Source organism: Arthrobotrys flagrans (assembly GCF_004000055.1).
Source record: "Arthrobotrys flagrans strain CBS H-5679 chromosome Unknown unitig_8, whole genome shotgun sequence".
NCBI lineage: Eukaryota > Fungi > Ascomycota > Orbiliomycetes > Orbiliales > Orbiliaceae > Arthrobotrys > Arthrobotrys flagrans.
Genome location: NW_027137553.1, coordinates 4,085,928 through 4,110,359, shown reverse-complemented (window position 1 = coordinate 4,110,359; position 24,432 = coordinate 4,085,928). Strand labels below are relative to the sequence as shown.

Here is a 24,432-nt window from a genome sequence, read left to right as displayed (position 1 = left end):
GAGGAGGATGTTCGGAAGGCGAAAGAGGATGTTGAGGGGGAGAAGTTGGAGTGGGAATCCCAATTTTTGAGGGATTTCCCCAGCAACTAGCTGTAGATTGAAGTGGTTGGGGGGATAATCAGACCTCCAGAGATTAGAGGAGTAGGTGGGGGTCCTACAATTGAATACAACCCCAATTTGCTCTGCCCTAATATGTGCAAGTCCCATCGTAAAGCAGCGAATGATTTGACCTGTCGTTAGATCCCGTAGCCAGAGTTCTTAAGTGTTGTGTTGAGCACGTGGTATTCTGCTATTGTAATTACTTTTTCTACGTCGCACAAAAGCCGGCCGACCTCGCAGCACAAAGTTGGCTCTTTCCGATTCCAGCCAATCCTTCTTGCCCAATTTCTCATCCTCGTAGAGTATCACAGAACGGCAGGTCAGGAATTATGGCAACGGTCAGTTATTATGCTTTTTGATTTTTATAACCAATTGGTCTAATAGTTCGTTCAACTAACGCTTCTGAAAGCTATCAAGGCTGCGATCATGCTCGCGATCGATATCGATACAGCCCCATCTATTGGGTGCTCGAAACCACAGCCTCGGTCCCCGTAGATATCTGGCGACAGCAGCCAATAACCAAAATCTCACGGAACGTATTGTTCAGAAGTATGCTGTCGGTTTAGCACCTGACAAACTGGTTAAATCTGGCGATTATGTTACAATTACCCCCAGGTACGTCCACGGGTAGCCAAATATTGAGTTTTAAAATCCATCATCTAACGAAGAAAAAGCCATTGCATGACCCACGACAATTCGTGGCCGGTAGCTACGAAGTTTATGGACATCGGCGCATCTAGGATTAAAGATAACAGACAAGTCGTTATGACACTCGACCACGATGTCCAGAATACCTCGGAAGCGAACCTGAGAAAGTACGCAAACATCGAAAACTTTGCGAAAAAGAACGGTGTCGCGTTTTACGGCGCGGGGAGGGGTATTGGGCATCAGATCATGGTTGAAGAAGGGTATGCTTGGCCGGGGACTATGATGGTTGCTTCGGATTCCCATACGAATATGTATGGCGGAATTGGATGTTTGGGGACACCAATTGTCAGAACAGATGCAGCAGCCATTTGGGCGACCGGACAAACTTGGTGGCAGGTCCCAGCCGTTGCGAAGGTCTTGTTTAAAGGGAAGCTACCTAAAGGCGTCACAGGGAAGGATGTTATTGTTGCATTGTGTGGCATTTTTAATAAGGATCAAGTCCTGAATCATGCAATTGAGTTCACAGGAAGTGCGGAAACGATCGCTTCGATACCGGTTGATGACCGGTTAGCTATCGCGAATATGACGACGGAATGGGGCGCTTTGACTGGGTTGTTCCCTGTCGACAGCCTGACTAAGAACTGGCTGAAGAAGAAGGCACAGGACAAGAATCTCGATGTATCGAGTCACGTCAACGATAGGAAGCTCAGGGCACTCGCTGAAAGCAGTTCCTTCGAATTTCCACAAGATGCAGCATACGCCAAAGTATTAACACTTGATCTCGAAAGTCTATCACCTCACGTTGCTGGCCCAAACTCTGTCAAAGTTGCTACACCCTTGGCTGAGTTAGAACAAAAGAACATTGGCATCCAAAAGGCATACTTAGTATCCTGCACTAACTCCCGGAGCTCGGATCTTGGAGCAGCGGCGTCTGTCATCAGGTCGGCCGGTGGCGATAAGAAGGTTCATCCTGATGTTGAGTTCTACATCGCTGCGGCTTCAATGCCAGAACAAAAGATCGCGGAAGCGAATGGAGACTGGCAAACGCTTCTCGACGCAGGCGCTCGTCCCCTCCCAGCTGGTTGTGGGCCGTGCATTGGGCTCGGTACTGGTTTGCTCAAGGCTGGGGAGACGGGTATCTCTGCCAGCAACAGAAATTTTAAGGGCCGTATGGGTGACCCATCCGCCCTTGCCTACCTCGCTTCACCCGAGGTCGTCGTTGCGAGCGCCCTAGCCGGCAAAATTGTGGGGCCTGGATTTTTCGATAAGCCAGCACCCGCGGTTATCGCTAGCGATTCTTCAGCATTCGGCGATGCAACTTCTGCATCTACCAGCGCCGCTACTGACGCTCCCTCAGAATCCCTCACCGCAATTCTACCTGGCTTTCCTACCAAGATCTCTGGCGAAATTGTTTTCTGCGATGCAGATAACATCAACACCGATGGCATCTACCCCGGAAAATACACTTACCAAGACGGCCTAACCCGCGATGATATGTCCAAAGTCTGTATGGAAAACTACGATCCGACCTTCAAGGAAATTGCAAAACCGGGTGATATCCTTGTTTCGGGTTTCAACTTTGGTTGTGGCTCAAGTCGTGAACAAGCCGCTACGTCTATTTTAGCAAAGGATATTGCATTGGTCGTCGCTGGAAGTTTTGGAAATATCTTTAGCAGGAATAGTATCAATAACGCATTGTTGACAGTGGAGGTGCCAAAGTTGATCGAGAGGTTGAGAGAAGTGTTCAAGAATGAGAAGCCATTGTTGACGAGGAGAACAGGGTGGACTTTGGAGTGGGATATTGAGAGAAGTTGGGTTAGTGTTACGGAGAGGGTGAACGGCCAGGAAACCACCTGGGGCAAGAGGGTGGGAGATCTACCACCAAATGTGCAAGATATTATCTCGAAGGGAGGATTAGAAAACTGGGTCAAGGCGGAATTAAAGAAAGAGGGTGAGATATAGTCTTGTGTGTTAGATAGAGATTTCGTTACATGTATTTAAATATTGAGGATTCTAGCATCTAGATACTTTATATTGATAAATGTTATCAGGATATATCAACCATGCATTAAACCTTTTTTCGTACCTAGACTTGGTCCATTAAACTTTCTAGATATTTATTATGACCCTGTTCTAATTAAAGATTTGCGGCGTGTTCTAACTAACTAGTCTGGATGCGCATTTTATGGAAACCGGACCGCTTGTCTTAGTCCGTCTTGGCGGTAAAATTTCCTCGCTCCAGCGAATCCCCAAAGACAAAATCTCCCCCCTTTCGGTCAATCATGAAGCTCTATCTACAGATACAAAATATAGGTTTCGGATATCCTTTGATCTCAAATTTCCTTAATTAGTCCTAAGTTCGGAATTTTTGGATATTCCGAAGCTTTCTTGGTGTAGTTGGTTATCACGTCAGTCTCATATCTCGGTATGACGGCCTTAAACAGGCAGAAATCTGAAGGTCAGCAGTTCGATCCTGCTAGAGAGCATTAGAGTATGTCTATAGCATTCCAATTAGGTTTGGAGTGGTGTAGGGATATATATTTTTTTTTTCTTGGTTTTGCATGGGTCCAGGTCATAAAAATTGTTTTTTCCATCCATAGAAAACACTGACGATATTCGATGCTTATTGGGTCAGGAAATTGATCGAAACACTATGATACGAATAGAACTACGCCGGTCCTCACCAGATATTGCAACTGTCTTTTTCAGACTCTCTTAATATCAAAAACTAACGGTGTTTTTCTTCAGAAAAAGTCCTGTTGGATTTTGAAATCTGGTGTGTTGAAGCCTTGGCACGCGGGTATTTCGGTCTTGGCTTGGCAAGAATATTCACGCTTCTAACTTGATGTAACGACTAAAATAAGATACTTTCATCTACAACCATAGGAAGAAGTCAACAGCGTATCCCGTCCGCTCTGCGCTACTTAAACTTCTTACCGGCCAGCTAGTAATGCTATCGGAGATGAGGTGTGAATATTGGCTGTTGTAGGTTAAACTTTTACCAATCTGGTAGTTCTTTTTTGGTATTTTTTGAACTCCAATTGGTCGAGATTCTTTTACTTGGGAAAACTTTTACCTATAACTTTGGAGATTTTGCATTGAACGCGGCTTATATATTATTGGCGGGTCTATCTGCTTTCCTATTCTACTCTAGGTTCATGTTCCGTGTAACGTAATTCAATTACTTTAGGATGGAGGGATTGTGTGTGCATATGGCCATTGGCAAGCCCCATTTCTTTTTCATTGCTGGCTTCAATGCAATGCCATACAATCAAGATCTCGATTCTTGGCCCGCCTGATATCAATATGGTTGCAAATTCCCCGCACAGAAAATAATCCGCATCACCATATGTTTCTACTACATTTTCAAAAGCGCCGCTACATTCGACTAGTAACAGGATGAATACATGGAATATCACCAGGGAAAGAAATTTATTGACAAAAAATGGAACTTCGAGGCTAAAATGGCCACGGACCGGGAAAAATTTCGTCCCATTGGATGCACAAGGAATAAACAGCCTCCCCACAGAGCTCCACTTCGAGATCCTTTCATACCTTACCGATAATATTATATCACAGGTGTCCGCTAGTAAAGTATGCCTCCTCTGGAAATCCATCATTCTCACCGACCCATACTTTCAACTCCTTCGATATACGCCACTGCAGAACCACCATTCTGAACTGATCTCTATTCATCAAATATTCAACCTAACCGAAGCATGGACACCACCGCCAAATCCCATAACCGGACAACCAAGTACTGTTGCGGAAATCAGGTGCAAAATAGTAGCCGAGCAAGTTATAGCATATCATTATGTTTTGGACAAGAACTACTACGCCTACGGAAAAGAATACAATTTCGGACCACCACCCGACGACGAACCTAATGTCTTGGATATCTCAAACAGCACTATTCTCGATGAACAATGTATTCGCGATCTCTCAATCTTACCTGTCGAGGAACGAGAATTGAGCGACGAAATCCCACGGCTGACGGCTCCATTGGATAAACTTGATATTCTAACCGCAATTCATTTTCGCGACGAATATTACCCAGACGTAATATTTGCTAAACCTGTTAACTTCTTAGTTGAAGGAGGTCTTACGGTTCGACAGTTACTCGAAGATATTGTCAGCAGCCTGATTGTAGCCATGAAATCAAAATCAGATCTTGATACGGAGAAGGATCATTATGTATACCTCGCTGTGCGGTATGTTCGGGAAGGCGATTGTAAGGAATGTTGGTTTTGGACATATCTTTGCCATCCGGATGTAAGAATATCTGAGGATGGGAGACTTTTGAATGTTCTCAAAGATACATGTTAGGGCTTCATTGGTCTGGCAGGCAAGACGGGTGTGAGCTCACTAAGAAACTATTTGTTGGACTTCATCTACAAGATACATGTTATAACGTTAGGACCTCCTCGACATGCCATTTTACCCCGGGCTCCGGGTCCTTGGAAAGCTTCGCCCGAGATACCTCGCCAAAGGTGCAGCAAAAGTGCGTTGGAATTTACCCGTCGATGCATCTGTTAACCGTTATACGGTTCAAAATGCAACATCTGAGGCTGAGGGGAGAGGAATTTAATATTCACAACTGCAGGACAGCACCAGCCTTGGAACCAGTCCTAACCTGCGCCTGGGCCTATATGCAAGAACGTTGCCAAAAAGACTTGGGGATAACCTATAACAATTTGAACATTAAGATCTGGATTTCTCTCCTTAACAGTCGAGGAAGCGAATATATCGAATCGAATGCTCAAAGCTTCAAAAGAACAATGATTTCCCAACCCCTCCAGAACCCCTCATGCCCTCTCCTCTCCCTCCCCGCCGAACTCCACCTCGAAATCCTCTCCAACCTCCCCTCCCTCCCTGACCAAATTTCCGCCAGCCTCGCCTACCCCCTGGAAAACCCTCATCTACAAAATCGAATCCCTAAAACGGCACAGATACACCTACCGCCACCCTTGGAAACACCAAGGCCTCCACAACCTCCTCAGTCCCACCCACTACCACACTTTCCTCGGGGTAACCGCCAAATCCGGCCTCATAACCTCCTACAACATCTACACCTTCGACCGACTACACAGCGACTAGTATAGAGGAATTACAAAGAGTTGTAGGATACCGAAAGGGACTACCTCATCGTTACTGACCTGGCAAAAGGGTATTCGAAGATGATGATGAGGATTTACGCGTCAACCGGAGGGATTATACTGACGTTTTAAAGATACTTCGGAGTTAGGATATTACTAATGTGGGTTTATTGATGAACTGCTGTTTTCGCCGTTTTTACCGAAGGATGTGGTGGAGGGGGATTGGAAACGGCTGTTGGATTTTTCATTTGAGAATGATAGATACGAATGGGCTATCCTTGGGGAAATGTTCTTACGGGGATTTCCGATTCCTTTTCGATCGGCGGAATGCATTTTACCCAATGACCAGATGCCCTGAGACTTTTACACCTTTCACGTACCGGATACGGAATCATCATCACCAAATCTCACACTTCGAAAAATCGGGGGAATGGTAGTGAAGGAATTGGAAAGAAAAATCCCGGAACCGGTTCGCGAACCGGGGAAAACTTATGTACTGCCCTTGCGCCTGATCATTCGGCTGGTGTGATGATAAGTGAGGGTCGGTTTATTTTAGATCTGTATTTTATTAATTAACCTTTTGGTTTCGTCTCTAATTCGAGTATATATGCTATAGAAATTACTTGATTTAGATTCAGAATACCTATCATTCGCGGTTTTATAATTTATACGTCGTTGATTATAAGAGAATGTCAACTTAATCTTGGATAAAGCTGCAGAGTATTCAAATCATTCATGCATTTTTTTTCATTCTCAACCGCCCCCCCTCAATTCTAAAACGCCATAAACAGATTCTGCGCTAAGTATACATGATAGAAAAACAAAAAATCTCTCCTGTAAACTCCATAAAACAATGCAGGTGGAAAAAAGAATATAGGGTTGCGGTGTAATACAAAATCTTTTTTTGAGAAAAAAAAAAAAAAAAAAAAAACACATATAACCTCCTTTTTAAAGAGTGAACAATTATTTCCCTCTACTTCCTCTTCCTCTTTTCCCCAGTCACAGCACCATCATCGCCAAATGCGCCGTCAAACTGCGAATTAGGGCGCGCCTAGAACCACCCCAAACCGCCTCCTCCCTGCGCACTCGTCGTCGGCCCGTTACCAGGTCCGCCACCATGATGAACATTGACCGGAATTCTGTTTGTTCCTGGTGTAGTTCGTTCCGGCTTCTTTTCATTCGGTCTCTCAACACCTTTCCTCATCGCGCTGATATATCTACGCATATAATGCGTCACAAAACTTTCGGTATAGTACGAATGGGCTGCACTATGGTCCGGTACCAGGTTATGTGCGATTTCATGACACATAACCACATACCAATAAGTCATCGTGTCCGCCTCAGCAGTGCTTAACCCAGATTTCATCGGCCCGGCATGCAATTGCATAAAGTATGAGTAGTTGCAGAACAAACTGCCACTGGTATTGAAGGCGATGGTTCTGGAGCTTTCGTAGTAGAGTTGGATCTTCTTGAGTGGGATTTCGAAAACCTTTTGCGCCAGAGTTGCAATTACCGAACTAAACAAGATGAGATCTTGATAGTGATTGTTGACGAAATCCTGCTTGTCCTTCTCCGGGGTATTGTTGGTCATGAAGAAATCAACGCTATTGGGGAATTGAGAAACTCGTACGAGGTCCGTATGAGGGCGTGCGTCGCAATAGGTGTTTTGCTCCTTGACTTCGTTGGTCTGGGGAGGTGAGAAGATGTTGGTACTCCCGAACGGCTTCAAGGCACCAATGGCGTCCTTGAGAGTTCGATCGAGAGTTTCCTGAGAAGTTGCCTTGAAATCACCTCCCTCGCCTTCCCAGCCGCTACCCTGTTGTGTAGTCGAAGTCGGCCTTCCGAGCGGTCCCCCGAGCGGTCCCCCGAGGGTATCTGGAAAACCGAATGTAAGACCATCGTCACCACGATCGAAACCAAGCCCAGTCCGGAGCCTATTGAACAACCCTCCTCTCTTCCCCTCAAACCTGGTTTCCAATGGTGGGGGACCCCGATTATTGTCTTCGGGAGAGTCGAAGAAGGCACCCGGCATCCTATGACGGGTTGGAGTAGTAGACAACCCAGGAATAGGCTCGTCATTCGGATACGGAGGTGGTTTCTCACCACCATTTATCGAAATAGCGTGCGAATTCTGTTGTTGCAACTTCTCCGCTTCCTCCTGGGCTTTCCTCTGCGCCTCCAACCTCCTCTTCTGTTCCTCTGCAACTCTCATCTCGTTCTCCTTCTTCAACCTCAAAATACGATCAACATTGTACCCACGACTCTTGAGCGTATAGAGATCAGTACTGAGCAAGCTCTCCAACAAAAGCGCAGAATGTGGCTTCGGTTTCGCAAGAATGAGCTTCACAAGCTGGGCTGCAACATCAAACACCTTATAATCCTGGGTGACATGGAGAATCGCGTTCGTCTTATCTTTGGAATTAACAATGGCGGCAGTTGTCTTCTCCACATGGCTCTTACTCCCTGGTGAATTGAGGGTCCTACGAAGTCGGATGGAATTAACAATCCACACTTCGAGATTAGATTCAAGCCATTTGATGTCGTGTTTAACAAGGGAATGGTTGTTATGGAAGAAGAGTCGGCATCTTTCCAAGCAGAGCTCGCGGATCTGTTTACTCTTTGATGGATCCTGTATTATTCGGCCAATCGTCCACTCTAGCGCGATCTGCTTGGATATTTGGGTCGATCCTAGTCCGGTATAGAAGCTTTCGAGTGCCTCCTCTTGCGGACAGATGAGAACATCGCTTCTGAAGATGTTGAATAGGATGAAATCGTCAACAATGGCAATCTCATCGGCACTAGCGAGTTGATATTCCTTGATGTTCTTTTCATCATCGTCCACATTCACAAGCTCATTAGCACTTTCCGTCTTTTCGATTGTCGCTAAAAGGAATCTGCTGTGCTTCATCGCCTTGTGCAGAACTCTATCCTGCTTTAATTCCTGATATGATTCTGCTACTCTCCTGAGAATATTAAGGTATTTAATCGGCGTCTCACAGGACGCGAGTAATCTCTCAGAATCTCGAGTAAGCATGTATGCGATTTCAGAAATTGTAGGCTCAAGCTTGGTTCCGCATTTCATCAGGAATGGGTTCGCATCCGCGCCGAAATCGACAAAGTCAAACACATCCTTGAACTGACTGCTTTCGTCACCTAAGAAGCAATTTCTGGGAGTCGTATGCTTCAAACGTCTATTGTTCATCAGAGGAACAATTGGTGACCTCCCAAGCTTCTCAATGTGGGTTGAATGGATCTCAGCCAAACGAGAAGCGAAGTAACCAAACGTAGTCTTGGCATCGCCGAGATTGTTCGGTGGATGTTCTATCAGTTTTCGAACTGCGAAATCCATGGATGGATCGGCTTTCACGCCGAACTTGGCGGCATGTTCCCGAAGATCCTCTCTGAGAATCGAGACCCCCAAAACCGCGGCACGGGGGTTAGTAAAGCATTGATTTGGCGCGGCAAGCCTTGGGATACCAGCTCGTGAATTCGTACCATCTAATGGCAGGAACGGGGTATTCTGCTCCCCGAGCTGGTAGTAATTATAGTTGTTGAGCACGTAGTTGGTGGTATAGTACTTGAGAGCCTTCTCCCGTCTTGCATGTGCCTTGACGACATCTCGCTCCTGGGCGGCGATGAAAACTTGCAGCAAATAATTGGAGCTGGGGAATTGATTGAGCCCAAGCTTCAAAACGAATTTCTCCTCTGCAGTCTGGCCACCACGCCAGTTTTGAGCTCCACCAGGCCATTGGATGATAGGGCATTCGAGTTCACGAAGCTCGGGCTTCGGAACAAACAAGTCCATGGCGCGGTAGACCTTCTTGTCATCACCCTCTGCTTTGCAGAAAGGAGTTTGCTTCAACTTCAAGATATCTTCAGGTGGGATATCTTGGCTAACACTGGTGAAGTATTTGATAAGATCGTAAGCGCTCCAGGTGGCCGCAGTATCGTCACCCTTAGCTTGCAACCGTTCCAAAACCAGAGAGAGCTCAAGAGTTTTCCGAACTCCCAACGCCATGAGATAGTCTTCTTTGACACCGTTCATACTTTGGATGATAGGAAGGTCCTTGAAGATCTTGACGGTTGGAAAATACGCTTCACCAGGTCTTTTCATACCCTTGGATGAAGGCACACAAGATATCGGCTTGAGTACAATCGCAATAGCAGACTTGTCTCTTGGATCGAGTTTCTTCCATGGTTTGGCGAGTATAGCATGGAAATGAGCAGCAAATTGTGGAGAAAGAGTGATGTTATGCTCGATCCCGATTTGCAACAAAGTTTCCGGGGAAACCAGATAAATAGCCCAGTCGACCAGATCTAACTCCGTCCATCCCAAGGCCTGAAGTTCCTCACGTTTCATCGTCTTAGTCAAGGAGAAAGGTATACAGGTTGGTGGCACTGGCATCTCAGGTGGGAGAATGGCAGGAGTCACAAAGCTCGTGATTCCCGCAAGTGCTACTGGGGCACCCATAACTTCTGGCTTCTCCGTTTCCTCCGGGTTGGTCGACGAAGCAACGGCGACCTTCAGCAACTCTTGTACAAACTCCTGACTGACATCTCCAGCCATCACCTTCTTGGCTAGCCACTTCAAGAAGACAACCATCTGTGCCCCAGTCAGAGCCCTGTTTTCCAATTCGGTCCTCATATCACTGAGGGAAAACTCGTGGATGAAGCCATACATCTTCAAAGCCCTGACGAACCCGGGTGCGTCGGTTTGAACGGTGGGGGGGAGCAAAGGGATGCCAGACAGGAAACTACTAATTTCCTCCGCACCCTTTGGAATAATTCGAACAGTGTTGCTGGGCAAGATTCCCTTCGTACTGATCACCTCAACAACATTCGAACACTGCCAAAAGGCTTCCTCGATAATCTGACCGACGACTGGACTCGGTGTGCTCTCCACGAAAGTAAACATGTTCATGATATGCAGCACCGATGGCGCGACTTTATTCCATGCGTCAATAGCCGTCGCATACTTTCCTTCTCCCGGTTGAATCCGACCACGCAAGCCCGACATTTCGTAGAAGTACACGATACGCGCAAGAATACCCGCCATGCGAAGCATTTCTGCATTCCATTCTTTCACATAACGGGCGTTGAAATCGATGCTTTCACGCTCTACGGTTGGGATGACACTGTGTGCCGCGAAATGCGCCCGGATAGCGGTGGTTTGATGAGTCGCAAATCCGATAAAAATTTTGCCGAGCTTTGTGGGTAGAACATTCGCAAAGATGAATGTATCGGACTTCGAATCCACGGACTCGGAGGCATCCAACTCGTCTTTCGACATAGTCAAGATAGCGCACTTTGTCCTTCGCGGAGGAGGCTTCTTGGTTGCTCTCTCCAGATTGGTGGCAAACGTCGAACTGACATTTGATTGAAGATTCGCAGTAGCTATTCTAATGAAGATAGTGCTACTCGTGACCTTTGAGAGATCCACCGTCTCTACCAAGTTTGCGGACGAGCCGTTGCGGGAGATGTCCTTCAAGCTGCTGCTCACGGCTGGCTGTGCAAGTCTTTGCCAGAACCCTCTAAACCCGCTTGTGACCGTATCAGCGACAGCCTGTCCTAGCTTTGGTTTCTCCTTGTATGTCACAAGCCCCATAACATCAGCCGTGAGTTGGACACTTTCGGAATCTACACTAACGATCTTGAGCATTGCACCAGTTCCCTTTTGGGCTGTCGAAATGCTACTAGGGAGGTTGACAGGATTGGCTGGCGATTTCTTCTTTTTGATCGAGGTGACGCAGTAATTGTCGATGTAGAGGTCGATTTTCTCCAGTGAAACGAATGTAAGGGAAGTCGCTAGAAATTGGGATAACGAAACTAACGGTGGTGGATCTGCCGGTTGTCGATACTCAAGGAGGAACGTAGTCATCGGATCGTGCTGTGGGAGTTTGGCCCGTCTTGTGAATAACTGGTTCCCTTTCCAATAGAACGCCATCGCCTGAGAGCCAGAGGAAACGAACGGCTCTTCGCACTCGTCGAAGACACTGTAGAAACCAACACCAAAGGCACCTACGCATAAACTTCATTAGCCTTAAAATCAATAAAAACTACCTTTCGGACTTTAGCATACCAATCTTGGTTTCATCAGGATTTCCTTCGGCAATTCTCTTCAACCTCTGCCAATCTTCCTCGCGAAACGGAATACCGTCATTCTTGACCAACATCCTCTTGCACTTGCTTTTCAACAATCTTTTAAGTTCCTCGTTCTTCCTTTGCGTCGGGGTCATAGAACTTAAATCGACCGAGGAATCGGCCGGTGCCAGGCCTGCGGTTTCATATCGTATCTCAACACGTGTGGCGCTTGCGTCCGCAGCATTTTGTAGTAATTCTCGTAAGGTAGTGTGTTCGCCAGAGTACCGCGCTAAGACCTTATCAATCTAGAATTGGGATAGCATCGGTTAGAAGGAATGCAGGTGCCATGAGGCTTCACGGAGAATGCGGCGACATACCAAAGCTCTTGTGTTAACTGTAACAGCCTCCTCGTCAACTCCGGAGCCGAGCGTTGTTTGCCGGAGCGAGTTGTAGTCTATCACGGACATTTTTGAACGGGTAGACTGGAAGCTACCGGTTGCTTGGTATGATGATTTCGTGCAGTAAGAAGGAGATAGTGCGTATTACGCGAAGGAGGATGTATCGAGGTTCAGTGTGGTATCGACGACGGGTGGGGTATCCGTCGCAGCAATGAAGCTATTCGGGAATAAGAAGCGAAGCTAGAGGTATGGAGCCGGGTAGTTAGGCGATGAGGAAAAGAAGAAAGAGAGAAGAGATGTGAAATGTGAAATGTAAAAAGACCCGGCTCGGAAAAAGGCTTGTCACGGTGGTGCCCCCCAAGCCCAAGGTCCCACAGCCGAGTCGTGAGCTAACCAACTGTCAGCCAGCAGCAGCGAGCTGCGTCTTCAACTGTGATACGCCACACTGCACAGGCAGTTATATCCGCCTGTTTTGCTAGCTCTCTTCGCAGTCTTGTATGTAGTTTCCTCAACCAGTCATGACGCGGCCTTGGTTTCAGTATCGTATCTCAGGATGGATATATGAGATATAGCTATATCAAAGGTATGTACGTGTATATCTCGGATTCGAGGTGGGTGGCTCCTTTGGCCCTGTTATGAAGCGAGGGACGAATCTTCGGGAAGGATCTCGAGATTCGGCTGGTTGTCAGCTGCAGGACAGATATGCAGGAGCGGAATATATTGCCCCCCTATAACGAACTCTGACTTGGAATTGCGTACACCTGCACTGCACTGCACTGCACTTGCGATGAGCGTGGGATATGACAAATGCAAGTTCGAAAGCAGGAGAAGGAATCGATGCTTTGACTAAACCTGAGGTTTATGCAGTCCGGCTGCCTTTCCAACATCGAAAGACCTTGTTTCGAGCCAAGCGAGACGTCTGTTTCGGCCAGGGGAGCCGGCGTTTAGACCGTCTTAACTCCTACCACACATCCAACACAAAGTACCAATTCGGATGTAGACGATGCTTAATATTTACCAAGATATCTATCTTAGGGAACCCGAATCCTAGAGATACATTTTCTATATAATTCTAATTTAAGGTGATACTTTCGAATAGTAGACAGTTAATCTGAAGAATCCAACTATGTCTCCTCGTTCAAGTGTGATGGAATTTTTATCTTAACATTGAGGGATAGATAAATGATATACTACATATATACATAGTATCCCTTATGGGGATATCAATTCATGCTGGTACTATAAAAAGACGATTTTCATTACTACTTCAAAAGCGGACTTGTATATACACAGCTTTCCCGACTTCACAATTACCCCCTAATAAACGCCTTATGCTTCTCAAATCGATCGATATCAAGGCCAATCAATCACTAGCAACAACATTGCACACATCCCTCGCATACCACACCTTCCTCTCCCCTCTAATCATCTCCTCCAAAAGCCTCTGCTCAACCTCCAACGGCTCTCTGCTCTTCTTCGTCCCGTCATCCACATCCTCCTCATCATAGTCATCCCCCTTAACCTCCTCCACACACCCCAATATCTCATACTCTCCACTAGCAATAACCACCATCCCCATCTCAACAGTCCCCTCCCCACCCCCCTTAATCCACCCTAATGACTTCTGTAAAGTCCCGTTGAACCCTGCTCTTCTCGTCATCTCCAACCCCGCGCTTCCGGTACTCCCTCCTACAAATCTCAAACAGGGTAATAACCGACTGATCAACCTCACTTTCTTCGCCCCTCTATTCCTCACCGTAACCTTCACTTTAAAGAAATGACCCGTTTTAACACTCCACCTTCCCCTCCCCGCACTCTTAACCTCCACTCCATCCCCCGCTTCCCCATCATCTTCCAAAGTAACTGTAATCTCCACCTCCTCAGCCTTAACAACATCAACTCCTCTACTCCCTCCCATCCTAAAATTCCTACACTCAACAACTCCCTGCCTCTCAGTTCCAACTTCCTCCCAAATCCCACTGATCCTCTGCAAAACCGCCTCTTTATACCAAAACCCTTCCCTGGTAACCCTCTCCAACTCCGGCGAAACCTTTGTTAAAGAAACCACATACTGTCGCTGGGTTTTACTCAAACTCGGTATCGGCGCCGTAGGATTCGACACGTACACCCTCTTCAACGGCAATATCAACCGTGTCGAATGTCCCGCAGGTATGGTATCCGAAGCCGTAAACCGCATATCATCCCCCGTACCGGTATCTTCCTCGGCCGGATTAAACCCCATAGAAACCCTTAAAGGATGCGGCCACGAATTTCGAATATCGATCAGAACTAAAGCATAAGTGCTCGGATTATCGACATTCGATAACCGTGTGAATAACTCTCGGACTTGCTCGTTTCTTGTCGGGAATTTCGACTTGCTGAACTCGCCGTTCCCGTTATGCAATTGTTGAGTCTCTAGATGTTCCGCTAATAACGATGAACTCACTCCGCTCCACGGTAAAAAGTCCATCCTCACAAGTTCCACCGCAGCATTAACCGTGATCGTAATATCAGTCTCCGTTCTTCTGGTATACCACCCTCCACTTCCTTCACCTTCCTTCTTCTTTTCTCCATCTCGATCGATAAACCCGTAATCAACCACAACCTTCCCACTCGTCAACCCAGGTTTTCCCAGCACCTGGACTTTGAAAACCCCAGTGCCTCCGGGTTTAATAGTCACTTTCTCCTCCGGCCTGATCCACTCAAAGGCCTTTTTCTTATAAAGAATGACTTCCAACTCATAAACCTCCGCTGGCAGCCCTTGCTTCTGCGAAATCGCATTCGTCACAGGCTCAGTCGTACTGTCAACAAAACTGATAGCCACGAAGTCCACAGCAACAGAATCGCTCTCGTTTTTAACGTGAACGGTAAACACCTGTTTCTCGCCTTCGAGCACCATGATTGCATTTTGAGGAAGGCTGGTATGCGTGATGCTGAGTTTCGGTTGAGCGGGTATAACATTGATTGAGAGTTGTTTGAGATCAGGTCCAAAGCTCGGTTGGGGTATCTGACTCGCTCGGATGTTGTTAGAGTTAGATGAGATGTGCGATTTTGGTCGTGGATGGTCGAGTTTCATCGCTCCAACGCCCACTTTCTTTATCTTATCCTCACCGTCCACAGGTACCATCCGGACATCCGGTATGATAGGGAAGAACTTCTCCTTGCAGCCATAGACTTTAATCCTCGCACCGAGAAGTTTCATTGTACCGGAACTTTGGGGGATACCCGTTATGATATAAGTATGCTGTCGGTAGGCGCCAATCACCACACTCGCAGGTAAAGTTTCAAACTTGACACCCGTAACATCTAATGCCACACTATCGATCTGAATCTCGAAATCAAAGGGGTTCTGTAACGTCATCAAAAAGTCAACGGGTTCTGACTCGACAAGCAACGTCTTGATCGTCGTCGATGAGAGCGAAGTGACCGTTGTGTGCTTCGAAGCAAATGGATTGTAGATAAAGGGATTCTTTGAGGCTTCGGTGACCGCGGAGAGTTCGGCGGCTGCGTGAGGGATAGGAGGCTTCCAGGTTTGAGATCTATGATAGCTGCCGTTAGCACGAAAAGAGTTACCCTTAACTGACGACAACAACATACTCTACCAGCTCAATATCCCTTAGCAAGTAATCATCCCAATACTCCGCTACACCACCCATATCTTCATCCAACCCACTCTTCCTCGCAAGCCCCACTGTTCTGGTAAAACTTTCCGCCAACTTCCCTTGTTCCCCTTTGCTCAATTCCGTCCCCGCAATCTCCAGAAGTTTCGTCGTATACCGCAATATGGCTTCGTAATCCGGAATAGCTTCCGTAAGAAGAATGCAAGACCTCAAAACCCCAACCTTCAGCGACAGCCAACCAAAGCTTCTAGAGTGATTGGCGTCGGCAAGGTTCTTTCTTAGTAATGTGTTCTTCTCTTCGTCCGTGGATGTTTCGATTGCTTGTGATAATGTGTCGTGTGTTATGCCGTATGCAGCGCAAAGGTCGTCTAACAGGCGACTTGTTCGAACGATATCCGCTTCGTCGCCATCGAGCCCTCCCTCGCTTTCGAGAGGTTGAGGAGTCCCCGGCCTCGACGGCCCATTTCTGCTAGCCGGCCTGAATTCCTCTCCACCTGATGCCGTAGGATGCAGTCCCGTCTCCGCAGCACCCACAACCCTAGCTTGTATCAAACTAGGCACAAGAAGCTTTAATAATTCTCTTGTTACGAGCGCCTTCTTCCTCTTGAATTCGATTCTATCAAGCACCGATGCCATGCCACCGAGAATACTCGCGGCATCGACAACCGTAAGGCTCTGAAGGTTATTAGGATACGCCTTCATCACCATAGATGCAATATCCCCCCTCGAGAGATTCTTCAACTGCGGCTTCCCAAGATTGGCGGGAAGAGGGGTTCCCAGTACAATATTTCCCAAGGAGTTAGCATTAAGCCCATGGCACTGTTGAGCGACAACCATTAACTTGCAGAACCGGATGATAGTCTCGGATTGTACAAGAGCAGGTACTGGCTCACTGTTGAATGTACCAGCTCGGCTATAGAGACCTAGGATGGTATTCAGAAGCTCAGGCATCATCGAGAACAACGTCTCAAGGGTGTCAGTGACAGCCCCGTTTAACCTCCATTTCGTTTCTGAAAGTGGAGTCGTGGCAGGAAATACCACTGTGGGTATTTGAAGATCGAGGCCCATGTATGCCATAATCACTAAGCAGACACCAAGACCTTCTAAAGCCTTCCCGTGCCATAGGAAATCGCCATTATTCTTCGCAGCAAGTGCCCCTTCCGTGAATCTACACCACGATTAGAATGTATCGTAAATGTCAGAGGTAAACCCAACTCACTCTCGAAACGCATCCGTCACGAAACCAGCCATAAGATGTAAGCTCGCAATAGCAATATTGATTCTCGCCTTCCCTCTCGACCGTTCCTTTTCCGAAATACTCGCATTTCCAAACCCAGTCATAGTAGTCAACCGGGACCCTACGCCCAAGTTCGAAAGCGCCGGATTTGGAAGCGTTCCAGGAACCGGTAAAGACATCCTAGTATTAGGCCTCGGGCGTTCATTATCACCGGATGCCGGTGCTTCAATAGTTGGAAGTGTCTGCAAATCCTTCGATAGACGTGCAAATCCGGAAAGTAGTAAGCCCGTAAGGTCAGACATGACCGACTTGATCGATGCAACCGACGACTCGTACTTCGAGGGTATCGGTATCGTGAGTTTAGGGTATTCGGCAACATTAGAAGATACCTCGCCGTCTTCCTTCCAAAGATGAGTATCTCTCGAGAATAGGTCGTCACCTATGGGAGTATCAAACATAACCAATGGGAACAACAGAGCTTTTGGGTACTATCGAACGTCAGCACTACTATCGAAGAACACCGAGTAGGTAACTAGTATCAAAATACCTGAAAATTTAAATCTTGAATCCCCGCTCGAAGGTCTGCGACAGAATTCCGCTCGTGATAGTCGGCGATAGCAATGACCTGGTATCGTTGGAGACCTGCTTAGTTTAAGCGACTTTGAAAGCCCCTCGTAGAGCACGCCTCCATCCTAACACCAAAGTAAGAGGGTGCATACCATATAGGTCCTCCTATGCATCTCCAATCCATCAAGGTACTCATGTTCCGTATTATACGAAGTCGTTAAAGTATATATTATCTGACCATTCGGGAACGACAGCGGCGAAAAGGTAGCTACACAAATCCACACTCCAGCTGTCAGAAAATGACAATGCCAATGACAATAGTAATTGTCGAAAAAGGGAGGGACATGGGAAGACCCACGAGATCGGACGTACTCTTTGTCCCTCTCGAATCGAGACTGACATCTTCCAACCGAACGGTATTGACAACCTGCAATCGTTCTACGAATTCATAGAACTTGGCTCGCTTTATACGGCCGACGGGGGCGAGTAGGACCCGTATATGTGAGGGTGCGGTGAAGGAAAGTGGATCTGGCGTCGGCATACTGCAGCTCCAACTGGGGTTCGGGATGGGAGGACAAGGCGCGCAACGGTACCAGCTTGGCTCTGTTGTAACTCTTTAAGCTCAAAGGGACTGTGCTGTGTCGCGTTTATGGAATCAGGTACTCGGGAGAAGGTACACATGTGGGTTTCGCATATCTATCCCCGGTGAGAATGCTGGTACTACGGCAGACCCGGACTTCGGGAAGTTGATATCGGTGGCTACGTTAGAGGAATGGTGGTGATGCCGTCGACGGGGAGCTTTTGGAGCTAAAGTTCTAGTTGGCGAGTTCGAGGCTCGACTTAGTTGATTGCGGCGACCTTGAAACGACCGCTCAACGCAAATGGACAGCGCATTGAGCTGCAGCTCCACTTGCATATATCACGGGTTATATGAAACAAGACAGTAATAATCCCGCAGTGTTTCTTCCGCTGACTCAGGTCCGTATGCTACACTGTCGTTATTCCGGGAAAGAAAGATATCGCATTGTTGTTTCTTTCCAAGGAGGGGTTTGGAACCCCTGCACTATACTACGAGAGGAGAGAGATCATGTGAACATGCATATTTCATATTACCTCCTCGAGCTAGGCAATTCATTCCATATAAATTCGCATAGCTACTAGTAATAATAAGAAGGCATCAACTGTGCTCTCTATAACGGCTCACAGACCGGACCTCGACTGAGATGCCATACATGTCAAACTCTACTCGGTAGTATCCATAGCACTAGTCCCCTCCCCTGGCCCTAGCAACCCCGCCAGTTCATCATCGTCATCGTCATCCCCGCCAACATCCATAGCGGTATCAAGTCTCGCTGCCCTCTGACTCCTCGTGCCATCTTCTCCCAACAGGTCCAAAAACTTCTTAACCCTCGGTCCATCATATTGCTTCAAATCCTCACCGATCCCCACGATCGCAATACTAGTGTTATCCGTGGTCAACTCTCTATCCTGCTGTAATGTATCCCTCAAAGCTTTAAGTCCATGCAACACCAATTCATCCCTGGAAACATCAGGGAACAACTCGAAGTTTCTTTCCAAATATGTTCGAGCAGACTGACTGCGAGCTCCGATCGCGGCTCCAAAGTACTCCAGTATCTGCCCGCTGGGTTGGAACTCCCACAGATGGGGTCCGGTCTCGTCGACACCGGCGATGAGAAGACCAACACCGTATGGTCGTTTACCATAGTGCTGGGTGTTGACCTGGGCTTTATCTGCGATGGCGTTTACGACGCGAGCAACAGGGACGGGACGCTTGTAGAGGAGACGGGATGCCATCGATTGCTGGCGCATGAAATTGGATAGGACACGAGCATCCGGGGAGAGACCGGCGAGGGCCACGCCTAGATGCTTATCGATTGGGATGATCTTCTTCTGGTAGGAACCTAGTTCTTCGGCATTTCTCTGTATTCAATAGCACTCCAACCGTCAAATCATACTCGAGATATGCATGTACGGAAAGAGCACATGGGAAGCTAGGTCGTACCTTCAAAGCTACTAGAGCAACATGGGTTTTCGACCTCAGACCGACGGCAGCAGAACCTTGCTTGATGGCTTCGAGAGCATATTCGACCTGGAATATTCGTCCCTGCGGGGAGCTATTATCCAATTAACATCATAGCTTTCATCTAAAATCCTTACACATCCTAACAAATCATCAGATGAAGCTCTTACAATGTAACAGAGTCGTTATCGTAGTTATTTCGAAACATCCTGGCTTATGGAAACGACGAGAGGAAAGGTAAGTGGGAACCGCGATCCAAGCTGTAGATAATCCAGTAGAAGCTCCAACAGCGGTACCGGTATATCGGAGGGCGTCGAAGAGCAGAGCAGATGGTGATGGCCGATGACAAGAAGTGGTAATGTGGAGGAGGGAGGTGTCTACGCGGCCGTTGGAATGGTCGCTTTGGTGGGACGTGCCCGAGCCTCTGTGTTGGAGCACTTGTGGCGGTGCAACCACCGTCTAGCTTAGTCAGCGAATTTGTGTGGCTAGTGACTCCAGAGGAGGCGCGTCATCTCGCAACACAGCGGCTCCGGCGAACAGCCTGTCGGGGAAACATACCCAGCCTCACCCTCCACATCGTCCGTCCTCGATCGCATTCTCACCGCCATCTCTCGACGACCTCCCTGACCCCAGTCTGATATTCGAGGTCAGGCGGCTGCTATAGACGTATCCTCCGGTATATGGTTCCATCAATATAGTCCTCGAAAGCACCTTATTCTTTTGACCAAGTCCAACCGTACCTCTCTCTCGACAATCCAACCATCCCACTTCGGCCTTCGAAATCCCCCCAGAACAGCACTCCCAAAGAGTCCACCGCCGATCCGCCCACCATGCCGCACGCCGGTCTAAAAACCATCATCGCCCTCTCCTTCGTATGCAACTTTCCACCTCCCTTCTACTCACACTTTATCGAATATTGCTGACACCCCTCCCAGGTCCTCGCCATCGGTTTCCTCCTCGTAATCCTTTCCTCCGCCCTTTACGGCCAATACTCCCCCCTCTTCGTGGTAGCAACCTACCTCGTAGCACCCATCCCAAATGCCATCTGCGGTCGCTATGCCTCCTCCTACAACGATGACTTCATGGACTCCGGCTCCTCCGCTTCCTCGATCCTTGACCTTGGTCGCTTCTTAACCGGTTTCTTGGTCTTGATGGGCATGGCGCTTCCGGCTGTTCTTGCACACGCAGGTATAATACAGTGGGGCGCCATGGTTATGAGTATCATCGGCGGCTTGTTGATTTATGGAACGATCATTGCGTTCACGATGTTCTTCCAGGAGGAGAGTGATTTTTAAAAGTCAAAAACAACAGTATCGGGGGCCGGATGCTTAGTCTGAGCGTGGGGTTCGTCACAAGGTCGTAGTGGTGGACGGTAATGTAAAAACCAACCAAACGTGCTCGAAACGGCGGACATGACTTTCAGCGCCGGATAAGCGGGAGGAGGAGCAGTGGAAGACGAGTTCAAGTTTCACCATCCCTAGCGGATGAAGTCGTAGGGGATGGTTTTGGATCCTTTTCCTTTTCGATATCTATTTCAGTTGTACATTCTATTGCCTTTTGATTATTATGCCTCATGTCCTTCCAGCACTTCTGCTTCTTCAGTCTTGCATGATATCAGCTTTTTCCTCCTTCATTCCCGGCGTTGGCTGAAGTACTTCTTCCTTTAATTCAATCGTATCTTATATTTGTTCAGCTCTTCGGATCCATATCTTCATATATAGCGTCCCCGTTTATGAAAACTTCGATGGTCTGTTCTCAAGATTAATAGTTTAGAGTGAAGTTGAATTCAAGAGCGGCGTTATACTACCTTTCAAAAAAAAAAAACGCCGTTTCGTCTGATTTATATACAACGTCGCCATCATCGGATATCTCAAAGCCAAAGAACAAGATGTTAAAGAAGTCTAAAATATTCTAAAAAAAAGAACGCCACCGATTACTTACCGACTGTACTTAAAATACTTACTGAAACACCGCCAACGTACTATCCAACTTCGTCAGCATCTCCTCCCACTCCCCCTCAGGATCGCTCAAAGCCGTCACCGCCCCTCCGGCTCCAATCCTCCATCTTTCCCTCTTATCCATCCCTTCCTCCCTTCTATAATCATCCCCATTAGAAAACTCCCGATCGAATCTATACATACTCCTAATAACCACACTCCAATCTCCACCTCCGCAGACACTCCAGTATCCAAAGACGCCACTATAAACCCCTCTTTCACCGCAGTTATCCCCTTCATCCGCGTCCCCTTCGATATCTTGAAGGATCTCTACGCTCCTCTTCTTGGGTGCACCTGTCATGCTCCCTGGTGGTAAACTCCTATAAAGGACGTCCATCCCCGTGAACCCTTCTTCGCGCATATGCTCCCCCATTCGCCCTTCGATCACGCTAACCAGTTGAAATACCGTTTCATACTCTTCGATCCCCATCAACTTGGAAACCTTAACCCCTCCACCCTCATCTTCCTGTCCATCAAGGACACCGTGTAGATCATGCCGGATCAAATCCACAATCATAAGATTCTCGGCCCGTTCTTTAGGAGTATTCAAAATATCCTCAGCCTCCCTCCTCGTCACCGTCGTTCCATCCGCGTTCGCCTTTCGAACGGTTCCCTTAATAGGTCGTAATTGGAAATTTCCATTCCTATCCCAACTTAAGAACCTTTCGGGACTGCTGGATACCAACGTAACATCCCCAGCCCTATAGTACCCCGCGAAGGGCGCAGGATTCCTCTTCCGGAGATGTTTGTAAATCTTCCACGAGGAGTCTTCTTCTCCGTCCGTAAAGGGTATTTCGAGGTCAACCGACGTCTGTGCTGTCAAACAGAGTTCGTAGGATTCTCCTTTTGCTAGTTCTTTCTGGCAAACCCTCACGTTCTCCATATATTTCTCCTTGTCCGGTTGTGTAACCCTGACCGCTGATGGCGGGAACAGTGGTTCGGTGACGGTCGTCGCTGCATCAGCCCTCGCGCTTGAGGAAGCAGCCGACCTAGGCAATGTCACCACTCCGTTCCCAGCGACTTCATTAGGCGGCGTAGTAGTAGGCGTAATGCTCATAGCCGCCAGCAGCTTAATCTTCTCGGCCATCCCGGCAACCCAGTCCTCATCACGCAACTCAAACGATTGGACCCAGACCTTCCCGCTGATATTATCCACCACGATGCTCCTATGGAAGAAAGTAAGATTCAAATCCGGTACCTTTTCCCTTCCCAGCCCCTCATCCCCTCTTGGATCGGCGAGATCAACACCTAGCGTGGAAACTCCGGTCTCATAGTTGATATATCCGATAAGCCCACCCCAGAATGGACACTCCTCATCTCCTCCGGTAGTACCATAGGCGCCCATCTTCGTCGCCAAATCACACCAGATCCCGTACGGCGACGGCTCCGTATTGACAATCGCGTCCTCTTTAATACCGGGTTTCCCAAAGGTTTCGGACGTCAGGACATCATCCCCAACCCTCCAGGTATACGTCTCCGTCCGTTCCGGGATAAACACTCCAAGAATCGTATACCGCCCCGTATGTTTCGCCGATGAATCCAGCATGACAAATTGTTGTTGCGTCCGTACCTCCAATAGCTCACAGAGCTCCACGATGTCCAAACATGGCGCATGGAAAGACTGATAAAGGAGTTGACGTTCAGCTGGAACCGATGGCATCCCCAATATATTCTGCTTCTCCAAGGGCACCACCCACCCCTCGGGGAGTGGTTGGCTGATACGTTCCTTCCTATTCAACCAGCGAGTCGCCATTTTCCACCAGTTCGCCACAACCTTGGCGCCATCTAGATTCGTACAGCAACTCTCGGGATGGTACTGTACGCCCCAGAAAGGTAATGTCTTATGCTTAACAGCCATAATGACCTCTCCGTTTTCCTCGGGTCCATCGTCTGTAACGGCAAGAACCTCCAGCTCCTTCAATGCCGCTTCGTTCATCCCGGCTCGCAGAGAGTGATACCTGATGGCATCCACCTCCCCACAGTTTTGGAATAAATCGTTCCCATTGTGTCGGATAACGGAGCTTTGTCCATGCTTCACAACCTTCAACCGTGATATGGTAGCCCCGAACTCAAGACACAGGCTCTGGAAGCCTAGACAGACCCCGAAGACCGGTACCATCTCTTCCTCGGGCAAATTATAGATATCAGGGATGATGCCGACGTCCCCACCCTCTGTCGGCGTTCCCGGGCCAGGGCCGATAACAACCGCATCGAAGGATTTTAGAAAACTTCGGAATTGTTGGTTGTTATGAGAATCGATTTTGATAGTGTGAACCTCGGCATGAGTAACGAGACGGATAAGAGCAGCGAGATTGTTGGAGAACGAGTCGTAGGCGTCCACGAGGAGGATTCGGCGAACCGGAGTCATTGTGAAAACCGAATTGCAAAAGAAAGGTATTTGCTTCAAATTACTGCGCAAGCGAATGTCAAAGGTTCAGGGTAGCGATCTTCGACAAATTGGAAATATTCTCGAATATAAATGCTGGAAAGCCGGTATAATAGCGAGGGCGTTCCTGCGAACTCTGCGAAGACGGAGAGGAGCCTATTGTGATAGCTCGGCTGCTGAGAAGTCAGTCCGGTATTCGCAGGGAAGTAGTAACGGGCCTATGGGACGCGGAGGAGAAGGTGGGTCGTTCTGGGTGGTAGCG

At 47.9% G+C, this 24,432-nt stretch overlaps 7 protein-coding genes across 7 annotated transcripts; 3 read left to right on the top strand and 4 right to left on the bottom strand.

The window, feature by feature from the left end:
- Window positions 1-428: 428 nt before the first annotated feature.
- On the top strand, window positions 429-2,709 carry DFL_007681 (uncharacterized protein; the record flags this gene model as incomplete). Its single annotated transcript, XM_067637299.1, has 3 exons — window positions 429-437; window positions 509-714; window positions 774-2,709. The coding sequence occupies 3 exons, from the start codon at window positions 429-431 to the stop codon at window positions 2,707-2,709; spliced, it is 2,151 nt and encodes a 716-aa protein (XP_067488830.1).
- Window positions 2,710-4,146: 1,437 nt separating this feature from the next.
- Window positions 4,147-5,844, top strand: DFL_007680 (uncharacterized protein; the record flags this gene model as incomplete). Its single annotated transcript, XM_067637298.1, has 3 exons — window positions 4,147-4,958; window positions 5,165-5,248; window positions 5,547-5,844. The coding sequence occupies 3 exons, from the start codon at window positions 4,147-4,149 to the stop codon at window positions 5,842-5,844; spliced, it is 1,194 nt and encodes a 397-aa protein (XP_067488829.1).
- Window positions 5,845-6,894: 1,050 nt separating this feature from the next.
- On the bottom strand, window positions 6,895-12,391 carry DFL_007679 (uncharacterized protein; the record flags this gene model as incomplete). The annotated part of the gene is made up of 3 exons (XM_067637296.1): window positions 6,895-11,861; window positions 11,923-12,229; window positions 12,302-12,391. The coding sequence occupies 3 exons, from the start codon at window positions 12,389-12,391 to the stop codon at window positions 6,895-6,897; spliced, it is 5,364 nt and encodes a 1,787-aa protein (XP_067488828.1).
- A 1,294-nt stretch (window positions 12,392-13,685) lies between these two features.
- Window positions 13,686-18,287, bottom strand: DFL_007678 (uncharacterized protein; the record flags this gene model as incomplete). The annotated part of the gene is made up of 6 exons (XM_067637295.1): window positions 13,686-15,861; window positions 15,920-17,110; window positions 17,162-17,667; window positions 17,727-17,804; window positions 17,899-18,014; window positions 18,119-18,287. 6 exons carry the CDS (start codon window positions 18,285-18,287, stop codon window positions 13,686-13,688), a joined length of 4,236 nt encoding a protein of 1,411 aa, XP_067488827.1.
- A 701-nt stretch (window positions 18,288-18,988) lies between these two features.
- DFL_007677 (uncharacterized protein) lies at window positions 18,989-19,995 on the bottom strand (the record flags this gene model as incomplete). Its single annotated transcript, XM_067637294.1, has 3 exons — window positions 18,989-19,687; window positions 19,770-19,881; window positions 19,958-19,995. The coding sequence occupies 3 exons, from the start codon at window positions 19,993-19,995 to the stop codon at window positions 18,989-18,991; spliced, it is 849 nt and encodes a 282-aa protein (XP_067488826.1).
- Window positions 19,996-20,617: 622 nt separating this feature from the next.
- Window positions 20,618-21,082, top strand: DFL_007676 (uncharacterized protein; the record flags this gene model as incomplete). The annotated part of the gene is made up of 2 exons (XM_067637293.1): window positions 20,618-20,659; window positions 20,723-21,082. 2 exons carry the CDS (start codon window positions 20,618-20,620, stop codon window positions 21,080-21,082), a joined length of 402 nt encoding a protein of 133 aa, XP_067488825.1.
- Window positions 21,083-21,746: 664 nt separating this feature from the next.
- On the bottom strand, window positions 21,747-24,152 carry DFL_007675 (uncharacterized protein; the record flags this gene model as incomplete). The annotated part of the gene is made up of 1 exon (XM_067637292.1): window positions 21,747-24,152. One exon carries the CDS (start codon window positions 24,150-24,152, stop codon window positions 21,747-21,749), a length of 2,406 nt encoding a protein of 801 aa, XP_067488824.1.
- Window positions 24,153-24,432: the final 280 nt, after the last annotated feature.